This window comes from Emericellopsis atlantica (assembly GCF_019669845.1).
Source record: "Emericellopsis atlantica unplaced genomic scaffold F5Z01scaffold_8, whole genome shotgun sequence".
NCBI classification, from domain to species: domain Eukaryota; kingdom Fungi; phylum Ascomycota; class Sordariomycetes; order Hypocreales; family Bionectriaceae; genus Emericellopsis; species Emericellopsis atlantica.
This window is the reverse complement of record NW_025764710.1, coordinates 548765-564442: the sequence shown is the minus strand read 5'-3', so window position 1 is coordinate 564442 and position 15678 is coordinate 548765. Positions and strand designations below refer to the sequence as shown.

Genomic DNA, 15678 nt, shown 5'->3' with positions numbered 1-15678 from the left:
TCCCCCCCCCCCCCCCCCCCCCCCCCCCCCCCCCCCCCCCCCCCCCCCCCCCCCCCGCCCCCCCCCCCGCCCCCGCCTGGGGTTCACATATAGACTGAGACCTGCTGCCTTAACAAGTGACAATCGTCAAGTGAGTAATCTACAGCAAAGAAACTAGAGATTGGTCTATTATCAGGTGAGCCAGTGTTGGCTGTCTCCTATGGTCAACCTAGGCTAGTTTAGTTTGCCTAGGTTAAAGATAAATTAAAGACAGCATATTTGCTCGAAAAGAGGCCTCTCTCGTAACAGAGTTTGCGAGACACAGAGGGAACTTCAACGAGGACAAAGTCAACACGCTTCCTAACGGGGCCTAGCGCAGCCTAAGAGTGCAACAACACCACAACACCACAACACCACAACACCACGACACCACGCAGGGCCTTCTTTCTAACTACAGCAAAGTATCTACAAAAGGATCTGTTAGCGGGTACTACATACTTGATTTATTCGAGCGGAATCTACGCCCAATTCAAAGACACAATGGCTCGATATTATAGCCTCGTCCTTAACGTGTAGGGCAGTTTGTGCCAAGCAGCCTGTGAATGGCCAGGCTAAATCCGCCCGCATCGCCAGGGGTGTCATCTTCGCCCTCCCCGTTCTTCTTTTCTTGTCATCTTCTTCTATCACCCAGTAATAGAACGGCCTTCTGCTCTTCTTCACACCAGGTGGCAGGCCAAGCTTGCCCCGTAGCATAATCATGTTCAGTGTCTGTATGGTCACCAACTACGATAACTTGGTGAAGCTGGACACAGAGGATTGGGACGTCGCCGAAGAGAAGTCAAGGATGTGATCAAGAAGAATCGTTTGCGCTGACCTGATGCCCATAACGCCTAGCACAATTGCAGAGTCCACCCTGGAGAAATACACCATTATATCAAGCCGGGGATGATTTATCATCCTCCTTTACATCGCCGTCGGCAGAGTGCTCCTTTTTGGCGGCTTCGATCTTGGCCTCCTCCAACTTGTTTTCCGCCAGCTTGAGGGCCTCTTCGAGCGCCTCCTCATCACCACTCTCAATGTCCGCCTCTTCCAGCCAGCCTGATTCCTTGTTCTGCTTGTCAGCATCTTTCTGGACCGGGGTCGGCGCCTTGGTGGTATTGCCGGGCGTCAGAGCCCAGTCAATCTCGCCATCCGGCCCGTACCGCGATATGAGCCACTCATTTGCCAACTTGAAGTGCTTGCAGTCGAAGAATCCTCTAGACGCGCTCAATGGACTGGGGTGCACGCTATTCAGCACCAGGTGTTTCTTCCGATCAATCTTTTGCACCCTCTTGCCGGCGGGAGTGCCCCACGCTATGAAGACGACACCACTTGTCCTCTTCTTGGCGACAAGGTCGAGTACTTTCTGCGTGAGCCTTTCCCAGCCACGATTCGCGTGAGAGAAGGCTTCGTGAGCCCTCACTGTCAGACAAGTGTTGAGCAACAGAACACCTCGATCCGCCCAGGGTATCAGCAGTCCACCTCGATTCGGTGGGTCGATGAAAGCAGGGTAATCCTTCTTTAGAGCGATGTACATGTTGCGCAACGAGGGCGGAGCAGGCGTAGGAGGTCGGACAGAGAAAGCCATGCCATGGGCCTGATTGTCGTTGTGGTAGGGGTCTTGGCCCACAATGACCACTTTGATCTGGTCGAACGGTGTGTGTCGGGACCTGACGGCGTAAGAGGGGCTACTAGAAATTGTTTGGGCCTCTTACCAGGAGTACACATCCTCTGCTGGGGGGAACCACTTCTTCTTGGCTTTGGTCTCGGCCGCCAGGAACCGTTTGAGATCCAGAAACTCCTTTGTGACAAGGTCATCTTTCAACTGGGCCAGCCAGCTCTCATGCAAGGTGTCAATCTCGAGTTCCAAGAGCTCACGCTGCTCCGGCTTCAGGCTATCCACCCATTTCTGCTTGTCGAAACGGGGACTTGACGGCCCACGGACGGTTGCTGCGTTTGTACTTGGGGCAGCAACTTTGGGAGCTCCAAAGAACGAGGTGATGCTGCCATTCGCCTTTGACTTCTTGGCGTCGTTCCCTCCAGCTGCGCCGCCCGCTTTTCGCTTGAGGTTGGACATCGCGCGTCTCGATGTGTGGTAGTAGTTGAACCGATGGATGTTGATGTAAGCTGGGCCCTGACGCGTGAGGGGAGCTCTGAAAGAAGATGGAAAATGTATTTTGATCAACGGGGTCTTTTAGAGCAGGCTGATGGTCAAATTTACGAATTGTCAGATACAGTGGCTACCTTTGACAAAAGAAACGAGCGTTTGAAGTGCTGACGGCTGACTCACTTGGTCGCGTGTCTTAGTCGCGTTAAGCTTCCACGACCGCGTCAAGGGTGGGATGTGGCGCAGCAGTCTAAAGTGAGGTACGTACCCACCCCACCAGCCACACGTACCCCTGCACATACAGCTTGCTGATGCAATTAGGACAGCTTGCCATCATCGTCGGTCCCCGCGAGAACAGGGTTGGAGATTGAGGTTCAACAATCTCATCGTCCAGGGAACGTCAGCCATGTTCTTTTCTTTCCGTTAGCTTTGTTCTGTTGCAGCGTCGCCGTCTAGCATCTAGCCCGCCATGGCGAAACTCATACCATGGCTACTCGGTAGGTCGCATGCCACGCTTCCACGTTCTCTACTTGCTGACCATCATCGCAGTGCTGCTACAAGCCACGGCAGTCTTGGGTGCCAACTGGGGCTTACCGTTCACGGACAAGAAGACGAGTACTGGGCGGGCCGGAAAGGATGTGAAGCCTGCTGTTGACTACCATCCAGACGGACAGCATCATGGCGACTACGGTTTGCGGCGCCCAACCGAATTGCTGGCAGACGCTGACCATTCACTAGGTGCCAACCACTACAACGCAGCCATGAGGCTTCTGCGAACTATTCCGAGAATGAACAAACAAAGCCCGAAAGATACGAGCATATTCTCGACAGCGCTGCAATACGTTCTCAAGACACTGCCGACTGGGCCAGCCTCGGCGCCCTCAGGCCACCACCACCATCACCAGACTGGTGTCAGCGGCCCTTTGGCAGAGGCTACCAAGGCTCTTGAGGATGCTGTGGCTGCGAATAGCTCCGATGCGCTATACTTGCTCGCAGACATGAACTTCTTCGGCTACTACAACCACCCGCGCGATCTCGAGAAGGCCTTCCAGTTGTACGAGTCACACGCCGAAAAGTACGGCAATGCCTCGGCGCAGTACATGCTGGGTGTTTACTATTCGACCGGCCTCGCCGGAATAGTTGCGCCTGATCAGGCGAAGGCTTTGCTGCATCACACATTCGCTGCGGCGGGAGGCAGCCTGCGGTCTGAGATGGCTGTGGCGTATCGACATTTCGCTGGCATTGGGGCCATCAAGAGTTGCGACAAGGCTGTTGCTCACTACAAGCGCGTGGCAGACAAGGTCATCGAGTGGTATAGGTCAGGGCCGCCGGGAGGTCGCACCTGGGTCGTACAAGGATGGCGCATTGCCGACGACGACGGTGGCGTATATGGCGAAGGCGCAAGCGCTTCCAGCGCAGGCATCAACGCCTTCCGGCCGAACCTCAACTCAGATCAGAACGCTGCGATTGGGGACGTTATTGAGTACCTGGACCTCATGTCCCAAAAGGGCGACTACAAGGCGGCCTTCAACCTGGGTAGAATCTACTACGAAGGGCAGCGCGGCTTGGAGAGAAACCTCGACATGGCACGGAAATACTTTTGGGCCGTCACTACGCGATACTGGAAGCGAGACGGACGAATCGTCGAAAATTACAAGCCCGGCATCGAAAAGACTGCATGCAAAGCGGCAGCATATCTCGGGCGCATGTACTTGCGCGGTGAGGGGGTCTCCCAGGATTTCGACAAGGCGAGAATATGGTTTGAGCGTGGCATCACCCACGGGGACCCCCTTGCTCAATATGGTCTTGGCTTGATGCACCTGCATGGCTACCTTGGCAAGGTCAGGATACAGAATGCGATGAGCTTGCTCAAGGTGGCTGCCGACCAGGACTTTGCGCCAGCACAGGTCGAGATGGGCCGACTCCACCTAGATCAAGGGTCGACGGAGGACCTGCGAGTGGCAAACAATTACTTTGAGCTCGCGGCTCGGTACGGCAACATTGAAGCCAACTACCATTTGGCCGAGATGGTACACCATAGCGTGGGGCGCGAGAAGATTTGTGCAATCTCCCTCAGTTACTACAAGAGCGTGGCGGAGAAGGCCGAGCCGTTGGTATCATCGTGGGCGGACGCCAATGTTGCCTACGAAGCGGGAGACTACGAGACTGCCTTTCTTGGCTACTTGCTTGCCGCGGAGCAAGGATACGAAAGAGCTCAAACCAACGTGGCGTACATGCTGGACTGGGGAAACACCCAGCTTCCAGCCGTGAACTACTTGCGCCAACGCATCAGCGGCAGCAAGCCACACGGTGGACTGCTCAACAACTCGGCACTCGCACTTGTGCAGTGGACCAGATCATCGAGGCAGTCCAACATTGACTCCATGGTGAAGATGGGAGATTACTACTATTACGGCATTGGCACAGAAAAGGACATTAGCAAGGCTGTGCAATGCTACACGTCTGCTTCCGACCACTCCCAGAGCGCGCAAGCTCTATACAACCTGGGCTGGATGCATGAGCACGGCGTTGGGTTGAAGCAGGATTATCACCTCGCCAAGCGCTATTACGACCACGCTCTCATGGTGAACAAGGAGGCCTACCTGCCCGTTACCCTGAGTCTGCTCAAGCTCCGAATCCGCAGCGCCTGGAACACACTCACCCACGGCGAAATACATGGCATCCAAGAGGAGCCCAGTGAGTCACGTCTCCACTCCCCAGCCAACTGCCATACTGACTCTTCATAGACGCACGCAAAGACTGGTCACTGTCCGATTGGATCGCGCACTTTATCGACCAGGCCGACGACTATATCTACGACGAAGATGGCTACTACGACGATTACTTTGACGATACCATGGGTGGCGGCGATGGCGAGTATGACGATGCCGGTATCGTTGAGAGTGTCCTGATTCTCGGTGTGATGACCGCGTTGATCTTCTTGCTGTGGTGGAGGCAACGTTTACAGCAAGCGCACGCGCAACGCGAGGATGAGAGGCGAAGAGAGCAGGGGCTTCCACCAATGCCGCCGCCTGGGCAACCTGCGCCTGGCAACGGGTTCGCAGGATGGGCTGGCGGAGGCATGGGCCTGTAGCATGATGAGGAACGACGAGATGCATGGCTTTTGTAGACTAAGAGGCGTTTGAGCGTTTGGGGCTTTGAAGTATAGATCTTGATGGGCATACACAAAAAGCACGTTTCCACGGATGGTCAAACGCATGGTTCTTTCGTGTCTGTAATCCGACAAAACCACAGCACCGGCCGACCTTTAGTAAAGCAGACTTCGAAGGCACAAAGTGCTAGATAAGTCCCCGGAGATGGTATCTAGAGTGACTGTACAGACATGGGCGAAGCTGTTTTCACGGCAAGTGCGTCCTTTCCAAGCGTCCTGCTGCTCGTTCTCTGTGGCCGGGACTACCCTCATCGAGGAGAGTCTCAGCCACGACGCGCTTTTCAAAGGAATATTTCCTTTCCGCATCATGAACACTTGAAAGGATTCATCCTCAAATAAACTAACAGCACTGTGAGCATCTGGTTACTAGCATCAATACCATCAGATCGATACTCAACACTGCTCTACACCTGCCCCTGAACACAACAAGCCCTGCCATCGCTGTAGCGGCGGCTGAGGAACCCGCAACACTAATCCAAATCACCAGAGAAGACTCTATAGACCAGGACTTTTAGACACTATCGAAATAACCCCTATCAAACGCCCAGATGCATTCACTGTGAGGCACGCTCATAACATGCACATACCAGTCATGCTGATTAGGAGTTAGGACCGTCCTCAAGATCGAAGTATCTTGTGGCACCATCATCTGCAAGCTCGCGATACGGGCGGTTTCAGTGTCGAAATATCCCACGAATGTAATGTTTGATCAAAGTCCTTGATAGTCGCAGTCTCCGACCATCACAACAGCGGACAGCTTTAAGGAGACCTGAATTCTTGGATTCCAATATGGAGGCTACTCGCAACGCCACATAATTCTAGAGATAGGGGTACTTCAGATCCTCACGCCAGCCACGTATACGTAACGATTGCAATACTCATCATTGCTCTTATTCTTCTCGCCCTCGCTATCGCCGCGATGCAATACTTGAGGAGGCACGAAGACCCTATACTCGCGAAGCGGAGGCGAGAAGCACGCCCAATGGCCATGGGATTGACCAGAGCAGCTCCTCTAGTTGCAGGGCCATCGATTGACGGTATTTGTCACGCATAGATATTTGCGAGCGTCGCATGATGAGTTCCGATGATGCCAGCGCACATCCGTCGGATCGACTTGTTTCCGCAGTGTCAGGCGTGGCGTCCTCTGAACAAACCTATACACCCACGATGCGGATCGAGCGACGAGCATGGGAAAAATGAAGGTCTAAAGCTCCGTTGTATAAACGCAGTAATAGCTCGAGAGTTTGCGGGGCCTGGGGGATTACTTCTGCGGGCGTGAGGATGCCTTCATGTTGCCACGGTTGTCGGCATTATGATTGGCAAGACTACTCAGAAGCATAGCCTAGAGCTGGTAGCCCTAATATAAGGTGTAATTCGAAATTTTCGTCTGCAGAGCCCCCAGGAAGACGCGATCATCATGTCAATCCACAACTATGTTCATGCAGCAGCATGGAACGGCCAACTGACGATCAACTGTTGGCCCTTACTCACCATTTGCCCTCTTGATCCTGGCAGACAGCGCTGTACTGTACTCTCTGGATAAAAGATAGATATCGCTAGTATGTCTTATTGATCAATATTCCTATTGTGGTTGGTGCCAATATCGAGGCTGGATACTACATGTAGCCTGTGAGCACTATATGGCCCAGAGGTTACGTAGTGCTATAGCAAGGCGTGCGCACACCTTTAAGCTGCTTATATGTGATACCGACGAGACTTTGATAATGAAATGAGCCAGAACCTCAATTGAATATGTGGAAGTATAGCAAAAATAGTTGATTCAATATCTGGTGCCCTTATTGGTTGCCGACGACGCGCGCCTGGCTTTTCCGAGCGACTCAATGATCTGAAGCAACGTGAGCTTGCCGTCGTGAGTGGTGGCCATTCGATCGATATTGAAGTATGGCAGGTCCTAGGTATTGTCAGTCGCGGTTCTGTGTCAAAGTTCAAGTAGACTCACCACCAGCCACTCGGGCTCAGCTGCTGTAACCACTTCCAGAGTTTGGTTACCTCCAGTCGAGACAAAGCTGGTCCAGACAATCCACTCTCGCTGAGCCTCCCACAGAGAACTAAACGGAGACACCAACGCTGGAGTGTTCTCGTAGATCGTGCGATACTCCAGGCCCTTGTAGTGGATGGCGCTCTGGGTACAGAGGCCTTTGACCAGAGCCCGACGGAGTCTCACGGTGTCTGTGAGCAGAGTCCTTCCAGGTTCGATCTTCGCATTCAGGAGGAAGGTCGCCATGTCCTTCAGTTGTTTGTGGACACCATCCAAGCCGTCCTTACTCAGGGCATGATGTGAACACCAGGCCTCGACGTCAATAGCAGCATCCTGACTATGCTTCTCAAGCACGTACTCGTACGCAGAGAACGCCTTCAGTAGAGCAATGTGGTCTGACAAGGGGTCGGCGAACGCAGTATGCGCCAAATTCATGCACTGAGTGAACGGATCCCTCCTCTCGAAGATTGGGGGACGGGCCTCGCACAAAAGACCTATGGTAGCCATGTCGAGGGCACATGACTCTTCCGCTCCTGCCAAGATCACGTGGAACCACAGTGGAGGAAGAGGCATCCTTACGGCATACCGGCCATTGAGAGTACTCGAACCTCCTTCAGGGTTGAGAAATCTCCTGTTGTTCGTGTCAATATGTGTTCATAAGCCAGGATGCAGTGAGACATACCAGTCCACAAGATTCCCGGCCGCCCGTGTGAGGTCCTCCGGATTGGGGGCATCAAGCCAATCGAAACTGAGCGGTCTCGTCCACCCGATTGATGCGAGATCCATCACCAATGGCTCAAGCGGATCTCGACGGATGCCTGGCTCACTCATTGGCTCCATCTTGTCGAACGAAACCTTGTTGTAGAGTCTATAACACACGCCAGGCTGTGTTCGGCCGGCGCGGCCAGCGCGCTGCTTGGCGGACGCCTGTGAGATGGGCTTAGTGAGCAGCGTAGACATGCGAAGGCGGGGATTAAAGCGCATTTGCTTCTCCAAGCCAGTGTCGACGACGTACCCAACACCGTTGATCGTCAAGCTCGTCTCGGCAATGTTCGTCGAGACGACGACCTTGCGGATTCCAGGAGCAGGCTCATATTGTACAGCTCCTTCCCGGGCCCGACGAGACAGTGAAGAGTGCAATGGAAAGACTTCGAGCGTCTCCTGCGACTCAAATTGGCGCACGAGTTGGCAGATTTGTGCAATATCACGCTCGCCTGGTGCGAAAACCAGTATGTGTCCTGGCCCTTTTTGCGTGTGAATATGCTCAATCACTCGAGCAGCTGTGACATTCACGTCAAAGGGTATCTTGTCATGACCAGGACTGATGTGGTTTATGGTGATACCAAAGTTGCGCCCAGGTATATGCACGACCGGGCAATTGTCGAAGTACCGCTGGAACTTAGCGGCATCCAAAGTCGCCGACATGATGATGACCTGACACAAGTGATTGAAGGGTTAGGTTGGGTTTATCAACGTGAAGAGAAGACATTGCTTGAGACATACCTTGAAATCCTTTCGCCTCGTCAGTACGTGCTTTAGCAGCGCGATCAGGGTGTCGAGGTTCGTAGTTCGCTCATGAGCCTCGTCTAGGATGATGCACGAGTACTTTCGCAAATCCTTGTCACTCACCAATGCCCGGATAAGTGTACGCTCTGTCTGGTACACGAGTCGGGTCTTTTGTTTGAATTTGCGGTCGCGCGCTATCGAGTAGTCAACTGCGGTACCCAAAGGGACGGCCATTTCGCTGGCGACACGAGTGGCGAGCTCAGTACACGCCAAGCGATGTGTTTGCGTGCAGGCAATCCTGCCACCGCTGGCGAATTCGTCGTAGAATAGCATCTGAGGCACTTGGGTCGACTTTCCCGAGCCAGTTTCGCTTGACAGAACTATCACCGGGGACTTGTGATACTCATGAAGAATTTTATCCCAAGACTTGTAGACCGGCAAGTTTCGCCGTACCTCGAGAATCGCGGCTCGATCGGGGGGCCATGGCTGTCCGGTCACTGGGTTTGTGGGAGCGTCTTCGAGACGCTTGATAACGGCAGCTGTGGCCTGGTTGCGCTTGATGGACTTGATGTCGATGGAGTTCATTTCGAAACGAAGAATGTTTTGTGATTGTGGTTATTGTGGTTGTGGTGGTTGTGGTTATTGTGGGTGTGGTGGTTGTGGTTGTGAAGGGTATGAAGATTGAGAACAACCTCAAAGTGAGAACAATCTGATAGCTAAAAATTTCCTTGCCCTAAAGTAAAGGATGACTCATTATTCGCTGAGGTAAACAAAAGTACTGTCTCGTCCAGAACGTCAGGTAGGTGGCGTCTGAGAACAGATGAAGAGTGGCGCGAAGTTTTTGCAAGTTTCTAGGGCGACAGTAACTCTCACGCCTGAGAGCTGCTTGGACAGCATTTCTTCAAGTAAACCTAAGAAGGAATAGTGATTCCTCAACACGAAATGGCCTTGTTTGAAGGGTGAGATTGTGCTTGGACCACTAGACATGAAGTTTGCACACGCACCAACTGTGCCTGTATCAGACAGTCGCTTATATAACTTCATGGTTACAATAGTAATCAAGAACATATTGCCAATCTAAATCCAACACAATAATTCTCATGTGATTGGTTAATTATCTCTTTGGTGCTAGTAGGAGAGATAGTCACCGGGTCAGTCAGGCGGGAAAATTTCAACGCCGTCTATTCGATAAGTCAAGCCTGTCCATCAAGAACAGCATTGTGATTCAATTGCCGCACGTCTGAAGCATGGCCTATACATTTGTGCTCGTATTAACAGTGACGCAAAAAGGAAGGGGGGGCGGTGCTTGCTGCGATTAGTATCCAGACAGGACTTGGTATGCGTGACTTTGTCTCTTGACGCACTAAAAAGGGATATCTATTAACAAATCAACCTATTTTCGATATCCCTTTGTGCATTTAAGGGGCGCTTGCTGTAAGTATTGCTCAGGCGGATTGGAACAGTGGGAGTGAAGCCGATAGTACCCCTGAAGTCAACATCGCGCGGCAGAAAGGGGGTTTAAGCATCATGGTCAACCAAAAGTGGGATTTTCTTCCTTGGGAATGTATAGAATTTGATATATCAAGAGTCAAGCACCCTCGAACAAAGTGTTCGGCAGGTTTTGGCCAAAGCTCAACCACCCAGTCGCATTTTCCTAGCCAACCGTGGTCGATCTACTAACAGCATCATTCCTTCTCACTGTGTTCAGTTCATCATGTCGAAATCATGGCGATCAGGGAAGAGCACATTGTTGGCCATGTCCACAACCTCGGCTTCGATCGCCGACTCGACATCGTCCTCGTCCCATGGCATGAGGCCCATTGCCCGAAGTCCAGCCTCTCCCCCGGCATCGCACACGTCTTGTACTCCTGCCCGCCCCATGTGAGCTCTCTCGTCTCTGCCGTTCAGCTTTGCAAAGTCGGGTCCACGGTGTCCCAGCAAGAACGTCTTTCGCTGGCGCGCCAGGTAAAGGGCATTACTGTGCGTGAGCGGACAGGCAGGCAAAAACATGGCGGTTGCATTCGAGGCAACTTCGGGGGGCGCAATGATGGCATCAGGGTGCCATATTAAGTAGTCTCCCGGCCGCAGGGGTGGATGCTGAATAAGAGTCTGTGATAGCTGCAGGTGCGGGTGTAGTGCATGGGCAACTTCTTGCCGTGCAGCCTGACCGGCACCTGGTAGTTCAGGACAAGCTGCTGGCGCAAAAATCCAGTTCTCGGCAAAGAGGAAGTCCGGGCTGCTGGGCGTGGCGACCACGGGACTGAAGAACGGTCGCAGCAGGACGTAGGCTGTAGCGGCTTGCAAGAGGGGGCAGAATCTGAAGAAGACCGCCTCAGATGACGGCGTACCCAGGCAGAGCAAGCCCTGAAACATGCGAAACATGCTACAGGCCGTGTCGTACCCGCGTAATTCAGTTGTTGCTGCCAGCCGGCTCTGAGGATCCCAGGGATCATATCGTTCCCAGTCGCCACGCCAAATGTGTGCGTAAGGGGAGTCAGAGTGCTGCCCCCAGCGTTCCAGGCTTGGTCCATCAATATGAGCGGTCTGGTGAAGTGTAGCAGTTGTGGCATCTCCCCTGTGCAGCCTGTCGGCGTACACAACGGGGAAGTTGGTGGTGAGCGGCGGCTGAGGCTTCGGGCTGGTCCAGGCGCGCATGATGGCTTGTTGCACCACCAACACGCCCGGGCTGACTCGAGCTCGGGTTTGGGCCGGCGACCAAAACACGTTCTGTAGCTGCGATCCGCATACCGTGGAGGCTCCTATGGCTTCATTCATGCTGTGGACGAAGTATTGCTCAGTCTCCCTCATCCAGGTAGAGAGAGCCTCGCCGGCTACCACATTCCTAACCACTCCCACACCACGCTGCTTGAGCACCGCGACGAATTGTCGTGTAGTAGATTCATTGGCGATATCATTGAAGCTGATTGTAGGTATGGAATTTGAGCCTTCTCTAGCCAGGAGGTCGACCTCAGTGCGGAGTCGGCACAATAGCCTATGCCAGGATTTGCAGACTGCGTCTTGATGTCCCTCGACTAGACGCTGCTTTATTTCAGCGAAGTATGGTGGGTACTTTTGTGGCCTGGGTGCTTGAGACATGCTCTGCCCAAGTCAGGTCAGGTCTGTGGTCTGCGAAGAAGCCGAGAGGTTCGGGTGCGTAGTATTGTGTTCTTGGCAATGATGGGTATTGAGGTCGCTTTGGCGCATCGACACAATTGTCTGTGCTATGTTGAGTCCGACGAGTCTCGAAAGGAACGAACGGCACGACCATTGATGCTCCTACGCGTCGAAAATGTAGTCCTGGTCTGCGGCAGGGACGGGACTGCGATGGCTCTTCGTGTTCTGAGGTCCCTTTTCAGACTCTTCGCCTGCGGTAGCTGGGCTTATCACCGAATCCGCGCGGCATACGCTTGATATAAGCGGTCTTACCAAGTGAAATCTAGATAGAAACCCATCGGGGCCTGCATACTGTTGGAGTGCGGAGTCGTCGTGAGAGTGAGAGGTGCTGTTTGATGATTTTAAACCAAGTGCCCCGGGGGCCAGGGCTGGTGTGGATGACGTTGGTTTAGCATCGCATCCCGGCGGACTCTGGTACGGCACAACAGCTGCGAGCGAAACTTACTGACGCAGGCCCTAGAGACGCGCTTGCTGAGCCGCTCGACGTCCTAAAAATAAGCCCGGGAAACGCCAGCCTTGGTGAAATTGGCCGAAGCTTGTTAGATCCGCCAGGGTCTTGCAGGGGAGAGAGACGCGCAGCAATGCGGTTCGTCGGACCGCACGTCCGTCCTTGGGTCAAGCTCACCACAATTCGAAGGGAGAGCCGATTGCCTACTCGGCTCGTTCGGATGCTGCAGGCATATCCTTGCGAGGACACCTTTGGTGCATGCACACGTGGCTGGGGAGGCTATCTATGTACATGTAACTAAGCTTTCCTTCGCTTTGACCGCCTGGGAGGCTCTGCCTGGGCCTTTGGCTTGTCGAGCTCAGGCGTCTTCTTGCGCTTCACGATATTTGTCCGAGCCCTTGGGGTCTTGCTATTGCTTGTCTTCGCAGAGACCACGTCGGTTGACTGTCTCATTGCGACAAAAGCAGCCTTTTCGACCTCCATCGTCGATACCTTGATTCTCGCAGCTAGTTCTCGCGCTTGGGCCAACAGCTGTTGATACTCCTTGGCGTTGTACTTGATGGGACTCTTCACGCCGCCGCAGCACAACCAATAGTATGCTTCGTCGGAGAAGAAGATCACCCGGTCTGGGTCGTGGACCGACAGAAGCAGAGATGCCGTTGCGGGACCGACTCCTCTGAGCTTCGACAATGCATCAACAGCTGCTGCTGCGTCTCCATCCTCTCGATACCCACCAATAGCGTCTCGGATGATATTTTTCACAGTCACCGGGTCGTTGGAAGAAACCAAGCTCATGAGCGTCGGACGGAATTTGCCATGACGTCTGTAAACATTGTTAGTGGTAGTTGATACCGATGTTGTAGTGCATGCGCGGAAGCGAGCCGTGGCAGCCAAACGCACGCTCCTGCATGCAGGACGCGAGTGCGGCAGCCGTCGGCAAGGACCCATAGTCCAGGATTGGAATCTCACTGCGCCCGCAGTGAGAAGAAGGGTAGCCGAGAATTTGATGATTGAGTTTCAAATGGCAGAGGTCAAGTTCAAGAGAATGCCGAGCTCAAGAGAATACCGAGCAGCCAGTTACCTACAGTTTCCATTCAACGAGCGTCTTCACAGCTTCCAGGTCCATGTCCCGCACGGACTCTCCCGCCGAGAAGAGACGGGGAGCCTTGTCGTATCGATATGCATCGAGCTCGCTTAGTGGTCGTTGTCCATCTTTGGCTAAATAATCGTGAGCAGTCCATGTCAGTCAGCAGGCCTGACGCGTCACGACCCGGGGTTGGCAGCTTCGCCGTGAAAATGCATCAGAGGCCCGACGTACCGGTCTTGAGAGCTCCCATGCGCTCTAGGGCTTGGGAATATGAGCCTACGAGCTCTTCGAATTGTTCCTTGCTCAACACATCGGCTGCGGTCATCGTATCGCTGAGGAGGCAAAAGGTCCGTACATGTGACTCGGTGAGACGCGTATGTGGGAGGGGCATCTGCATAGTACCAGGTAAGTTAGGCAGTAGCAACCGGAGCGCGCGTGTTACAGCAAGCGCGTCGTCCTATCAAGATCAAGTGGGTCGCCGACGCGACGGCGGCTCGAATTCCCAACCCCGTCGTCAGTGTTCAGTCAATACGTAGTACTCATGAGTCCGCATTGCATCGAAGAATTAGAACCTGGTGCTTGCTCCTTTACCTGATTCTTCCCTCAGTTCACCCCCTCACCGAATTATGGCGACCCGATAATATTAGCATAAAAGCCCCATCGGAACAAGCGCTAGGCGCAAGGTCAAGGGTCCATGGCTGTTGGATTCATTTGACACTGAGCGCTTGATCGACTGTGTAGGAGAGTGTATTCTGTGTGTAACTGACGGACAAATCGCAGATCATCTTGCCTACGGCAGTACTCAATTTGCAACATTGATACAGTGCCATGACTTAATACTTACTCACTCACCTGTCCATAGGGAAGGTAGACATCTTTGGGAATGTACATGATCCTGTTCGTAGAAAAGCTAGTAAAATTACATCGAACCCACGGATCATAAAGATTAGTGTACAACGGGTCGTCTCCTAAGGAAAGCTTTCATGTCAGTAAGTTATTTGTGAGCAGGACGTGAGCAGGATGTCAGCAAGCCTGCGAAGTTCTGGGGGCTCATAGGCCCCCCTAATAAATCGCCCACATTCTCTAGCACTCAAGCATTTCTCTCTTTCCAAACAACAACAAACTTTACAAGCTACACAACCGCAAACACTCTCCAAAGCACACCAAAACCACCAAATCACACCACCTTCCGGCACGAGTAAGTATTCCACACGAAAATTGATTGTCTCAGTGTGGTACTGTGTTGGATTTGCTAACCCGATCCTTCAATGTAGCAACTACCCACCATGCCTGTCCTCAACGACCAGTTTGAGAGGCTGATCGGCCGGGCCCGCAGAGCTCAACGCCTGCTCTGGGTCGACCAAGTCAACATTCACCACCCGCGTGAAGTATTCGAGGCCGCGCTGAACGAGAGGCTGAGCAACCCAGCCTCAATTCAAGTCAGGTGGCCACCAGTCACCTCTGCTGTCCAAGCCACGGCGGCAGGCCACGATGGGGTCGTCTTTCTGGAGGCGGCTTCACGATCCGATTATGCGGTTGCTCGCAACGAACTCGAGGGCTAGAGATTCCGAGGTCGGCTAGTAACTGTCCGACCGGCCGGCAGGCGTGTAAGTTACCATTTATCGGGTTTTGCAGGTTGACTTGCTCACGATCCGCAGCAGCGCGCTCAACGAATGCCCGCACAGCCGCCCACCAGTGCTCCTGTCTCGAGTGCTATGGACGCCGTCGAGACTGCAACGGCGGCTTCGACACCAGCACAGCCGGACACCGCACCGCCGCCGGCATTGCACACTGCGCCCGGGGCATCCCACCTCACTGAACCCGAGCCGACTGAGACATGTCCCACGTGTCTAGGCAGCGGTCGTGTCATCCGGGGCACCGAAGCGATCCCTACCCCCGCCGCTGCCCCCGCCGACGACCAGATGGACACGACGTCTGACGCAAGTCAATCAGACGTCGACTCAAGTCAATCAGACGTCGACGCAAGTCCTTTCACCTGGGGAGACTGGTTAGAGGCAGGCAACGACCGCGACTGGGGCTACTGCGCCTGGTCCGACAAGGATCGAGACATGTCCCGCTCCCCCACTCCATTGTACCCTTAATGGGCCATATCCAGCGCATTGAGCTGTCGCTCATCACAGACAAGCTCTCTCATACCTAGGCGAAA

The 15678-nt window shown here is 53.7% G+C and overlaps 6 protein-coding genes across 6 annotated transcripts; 2 read left to right on the top strand and 4 right to left on the bottom strand.

The window, feature by feature from the left end:
• Positions 1–825: 825 nt before the first annotated feature.
• Positions 826–2310, bottom strand: F5Z01DRAFT_535572 (uracil-DNA glycosylase). Its single transcript, XM_046260488.1, has 3 exons — positions 1734–2310; positions 1058–1688; positions 826–1003 (listed from the first exon to the last, which is right to left on the bottom strand). The coding sequence occupies exons 1-3, from the start codon at positions 2093–2095 to the stop codon at positions 914–916; spliced, it is 1083 nt and encodes a 360-aa protein (XP_046119968.1). The 5' UTR covers positions 2096–2310; the 3' UTR covers positions 826–913.
• Positions 2311–2594: 284 nt separating this feature from the next.
• F5Z01DRAFT_635000 (ubiquitin-protein ligase) lies at positions 2595–5219 on the top strand (the record flags this gene model as incomplete). Its single annotated transcript, XM_046262113.1, has 3 exons — positions 2595–2622; positions 2675–4822; positions 4873–5219. The coding sequence occupies 3 exons, from the start codon at positions 2595–2597 to the stop codon at positions 5217–5219; spliced, it is 2523 nt and encodes an 840-aa protein (XP_046119967.1).
• A 1832-nt stretch (positions 5220–7051) lies between these two features.
• F5Z01DRAFT_650891 (P-loop containing nucleoside triphosphate hydrolase protein) lies at positions 7052–8389 on the bottom strand. Its single transcript, XM_046263194.1, has 3 exons — positions 7979–8389; positions 7258–7927; positions 7052–7209 (listed from the first exon to the last, which is right to left on the bottom strand). The coding sequence occupies exons 1-3, from the start codon at positions 8278–8280 to the stop codon at positions 7078–7080; spliced, it is 1104 nt and encodes a 367-aa protein (XP_046119966.1). The 5' UTR covers positions 8281–8389; the 3' UTR covers positions 7052–7077.
• Positions 8390–10331: 1942 nt separating this feature from the next.
• On the bottom strand, positions 10332–12309 carry F5Z01DRAFT_535508 (uncharacterized protein). The gene has a single exon (XM_046260487.1). The coding sequence runs from the start codon at positions 11896–11898 to the stop codon at positions 10507–10509; it is 1392 nt and encodes a 463-aa protein (XP_046119965.1). The 5' UTR covers positions 11899–12309; the 3' UTR covers positions 10332–10506.
• F5Z01DRAFT_535507 (uncharacterized protein) lies at positions 12310–13876 on the bottom strand. Its single transcript, XM_046260486.1, has 3 exons — positions 13743–13876; positions 13510–13642; positions 12310–13247 (listed from the first exon to the last, which is right to left on the bottom strand). The coding sequence occupies exons 1-3, from the start codon at positions 13834–13836 to the stop codon at positions 12722–12724; spliced, it is 753 nt and encodes a 250-aa protein (XP_046119964.1). The 5' UTR covers positions 13837–13876; the 3' UTR covers positions 12310–12721.
• Positions 13877–14797: 921 nt separating this feature from the next.
• Positions 14798–15613, top strand: F5Z01DRAFT_672680 (uncharacterized protein; the record flags this gene model as incomplete). The annotated part of the gene is made up of 2 exons (XM_046264842.1): positions 14798–15046; positions 15170–15613. 2 exons carry the CDS (start codon positions 14798–14800, stop codon positions 15611–15613), a joined length of 693 nt encoding a protein of 230 aa, XP_046119963.1.
• Between the last annotated feature and the right edge of the window lie 65 nt (positions 15614–15678).

Bases quoted from the DNA above. Each gene is read 5' to 3' on its own strand.
- F5Z01DRAFT_535572 (XM_046260488.1), bottom strand. From the start codon at position 2,095: ATGTCCAACCTCAAGCGAAAAGCGGGCGGCGCAGCTGGAGGGAACGAC. The intron at 1,689-1,733 runs GTAAGAGGCCCA...TTACGCCGTCAG, and splicing joins GCAGAGGATGTGTACTCCTG to GTCCCGACACACACCGTTCG. The intron at 1,004-1,057 runs ATTGAGAGTGGT...CTGGCGGAAAAC, and splicing joins GCTGGCTGGAAGAGGCGGAC to AAGTTGGAGGAGGCCAAGAT.
- F5Z01DRAFT_650891 (XM_046263194.1), bottom strand. From the start codon at position 8,280: ATGCGCTTTAATCCCCGCCTTCGCATGTCTACGCTGCTCACTAAGCCC. The intron at 7,928-7,978 runs GTATGTCTCACT...CACGAACAACAG, and splicing joins GCCGGGAATCTTGTGGACTG to GAGATTTCTCAACCCTGAAG. The intron at 7,210-7,257 runs GTGAGTCTACTT...GACAATACCTAG, and splicing joins CTGAGCCCGAGTGGCTGGTG to GACCTGCCATACTTCAATAT.
- F5Z01DRAFT_535508 (XM_046260487.1), bottom strand. From the start codon at position 11,898: ATGTCTCAAGCACCCAGGCCACAAAAGTACCCACCATACTTCGCTGAA.
- F5Z01DRAFT_535507 (XM_046260486.1), bottom strand. From the start codon at position 13,836: ATGACCGCAGCCGATGTGTTGAGCAAGGAACAATTCGAAGAGCTCGTA. The intron at 13,643-13,742 runs GTACGTCGGGCC...ACGATTATTTAG, and splicing joins CATGGGAGCTCTCAAGACCG to CCAAAGATGGACAACGACCA. The intron at 13,248-13,509 runs GTAGGTAACTGG...CAATGTTTACAG, and splicing joins ACGCTCGTTGAATGGAAACT to ACGTCATGGCAAATTCCGTC.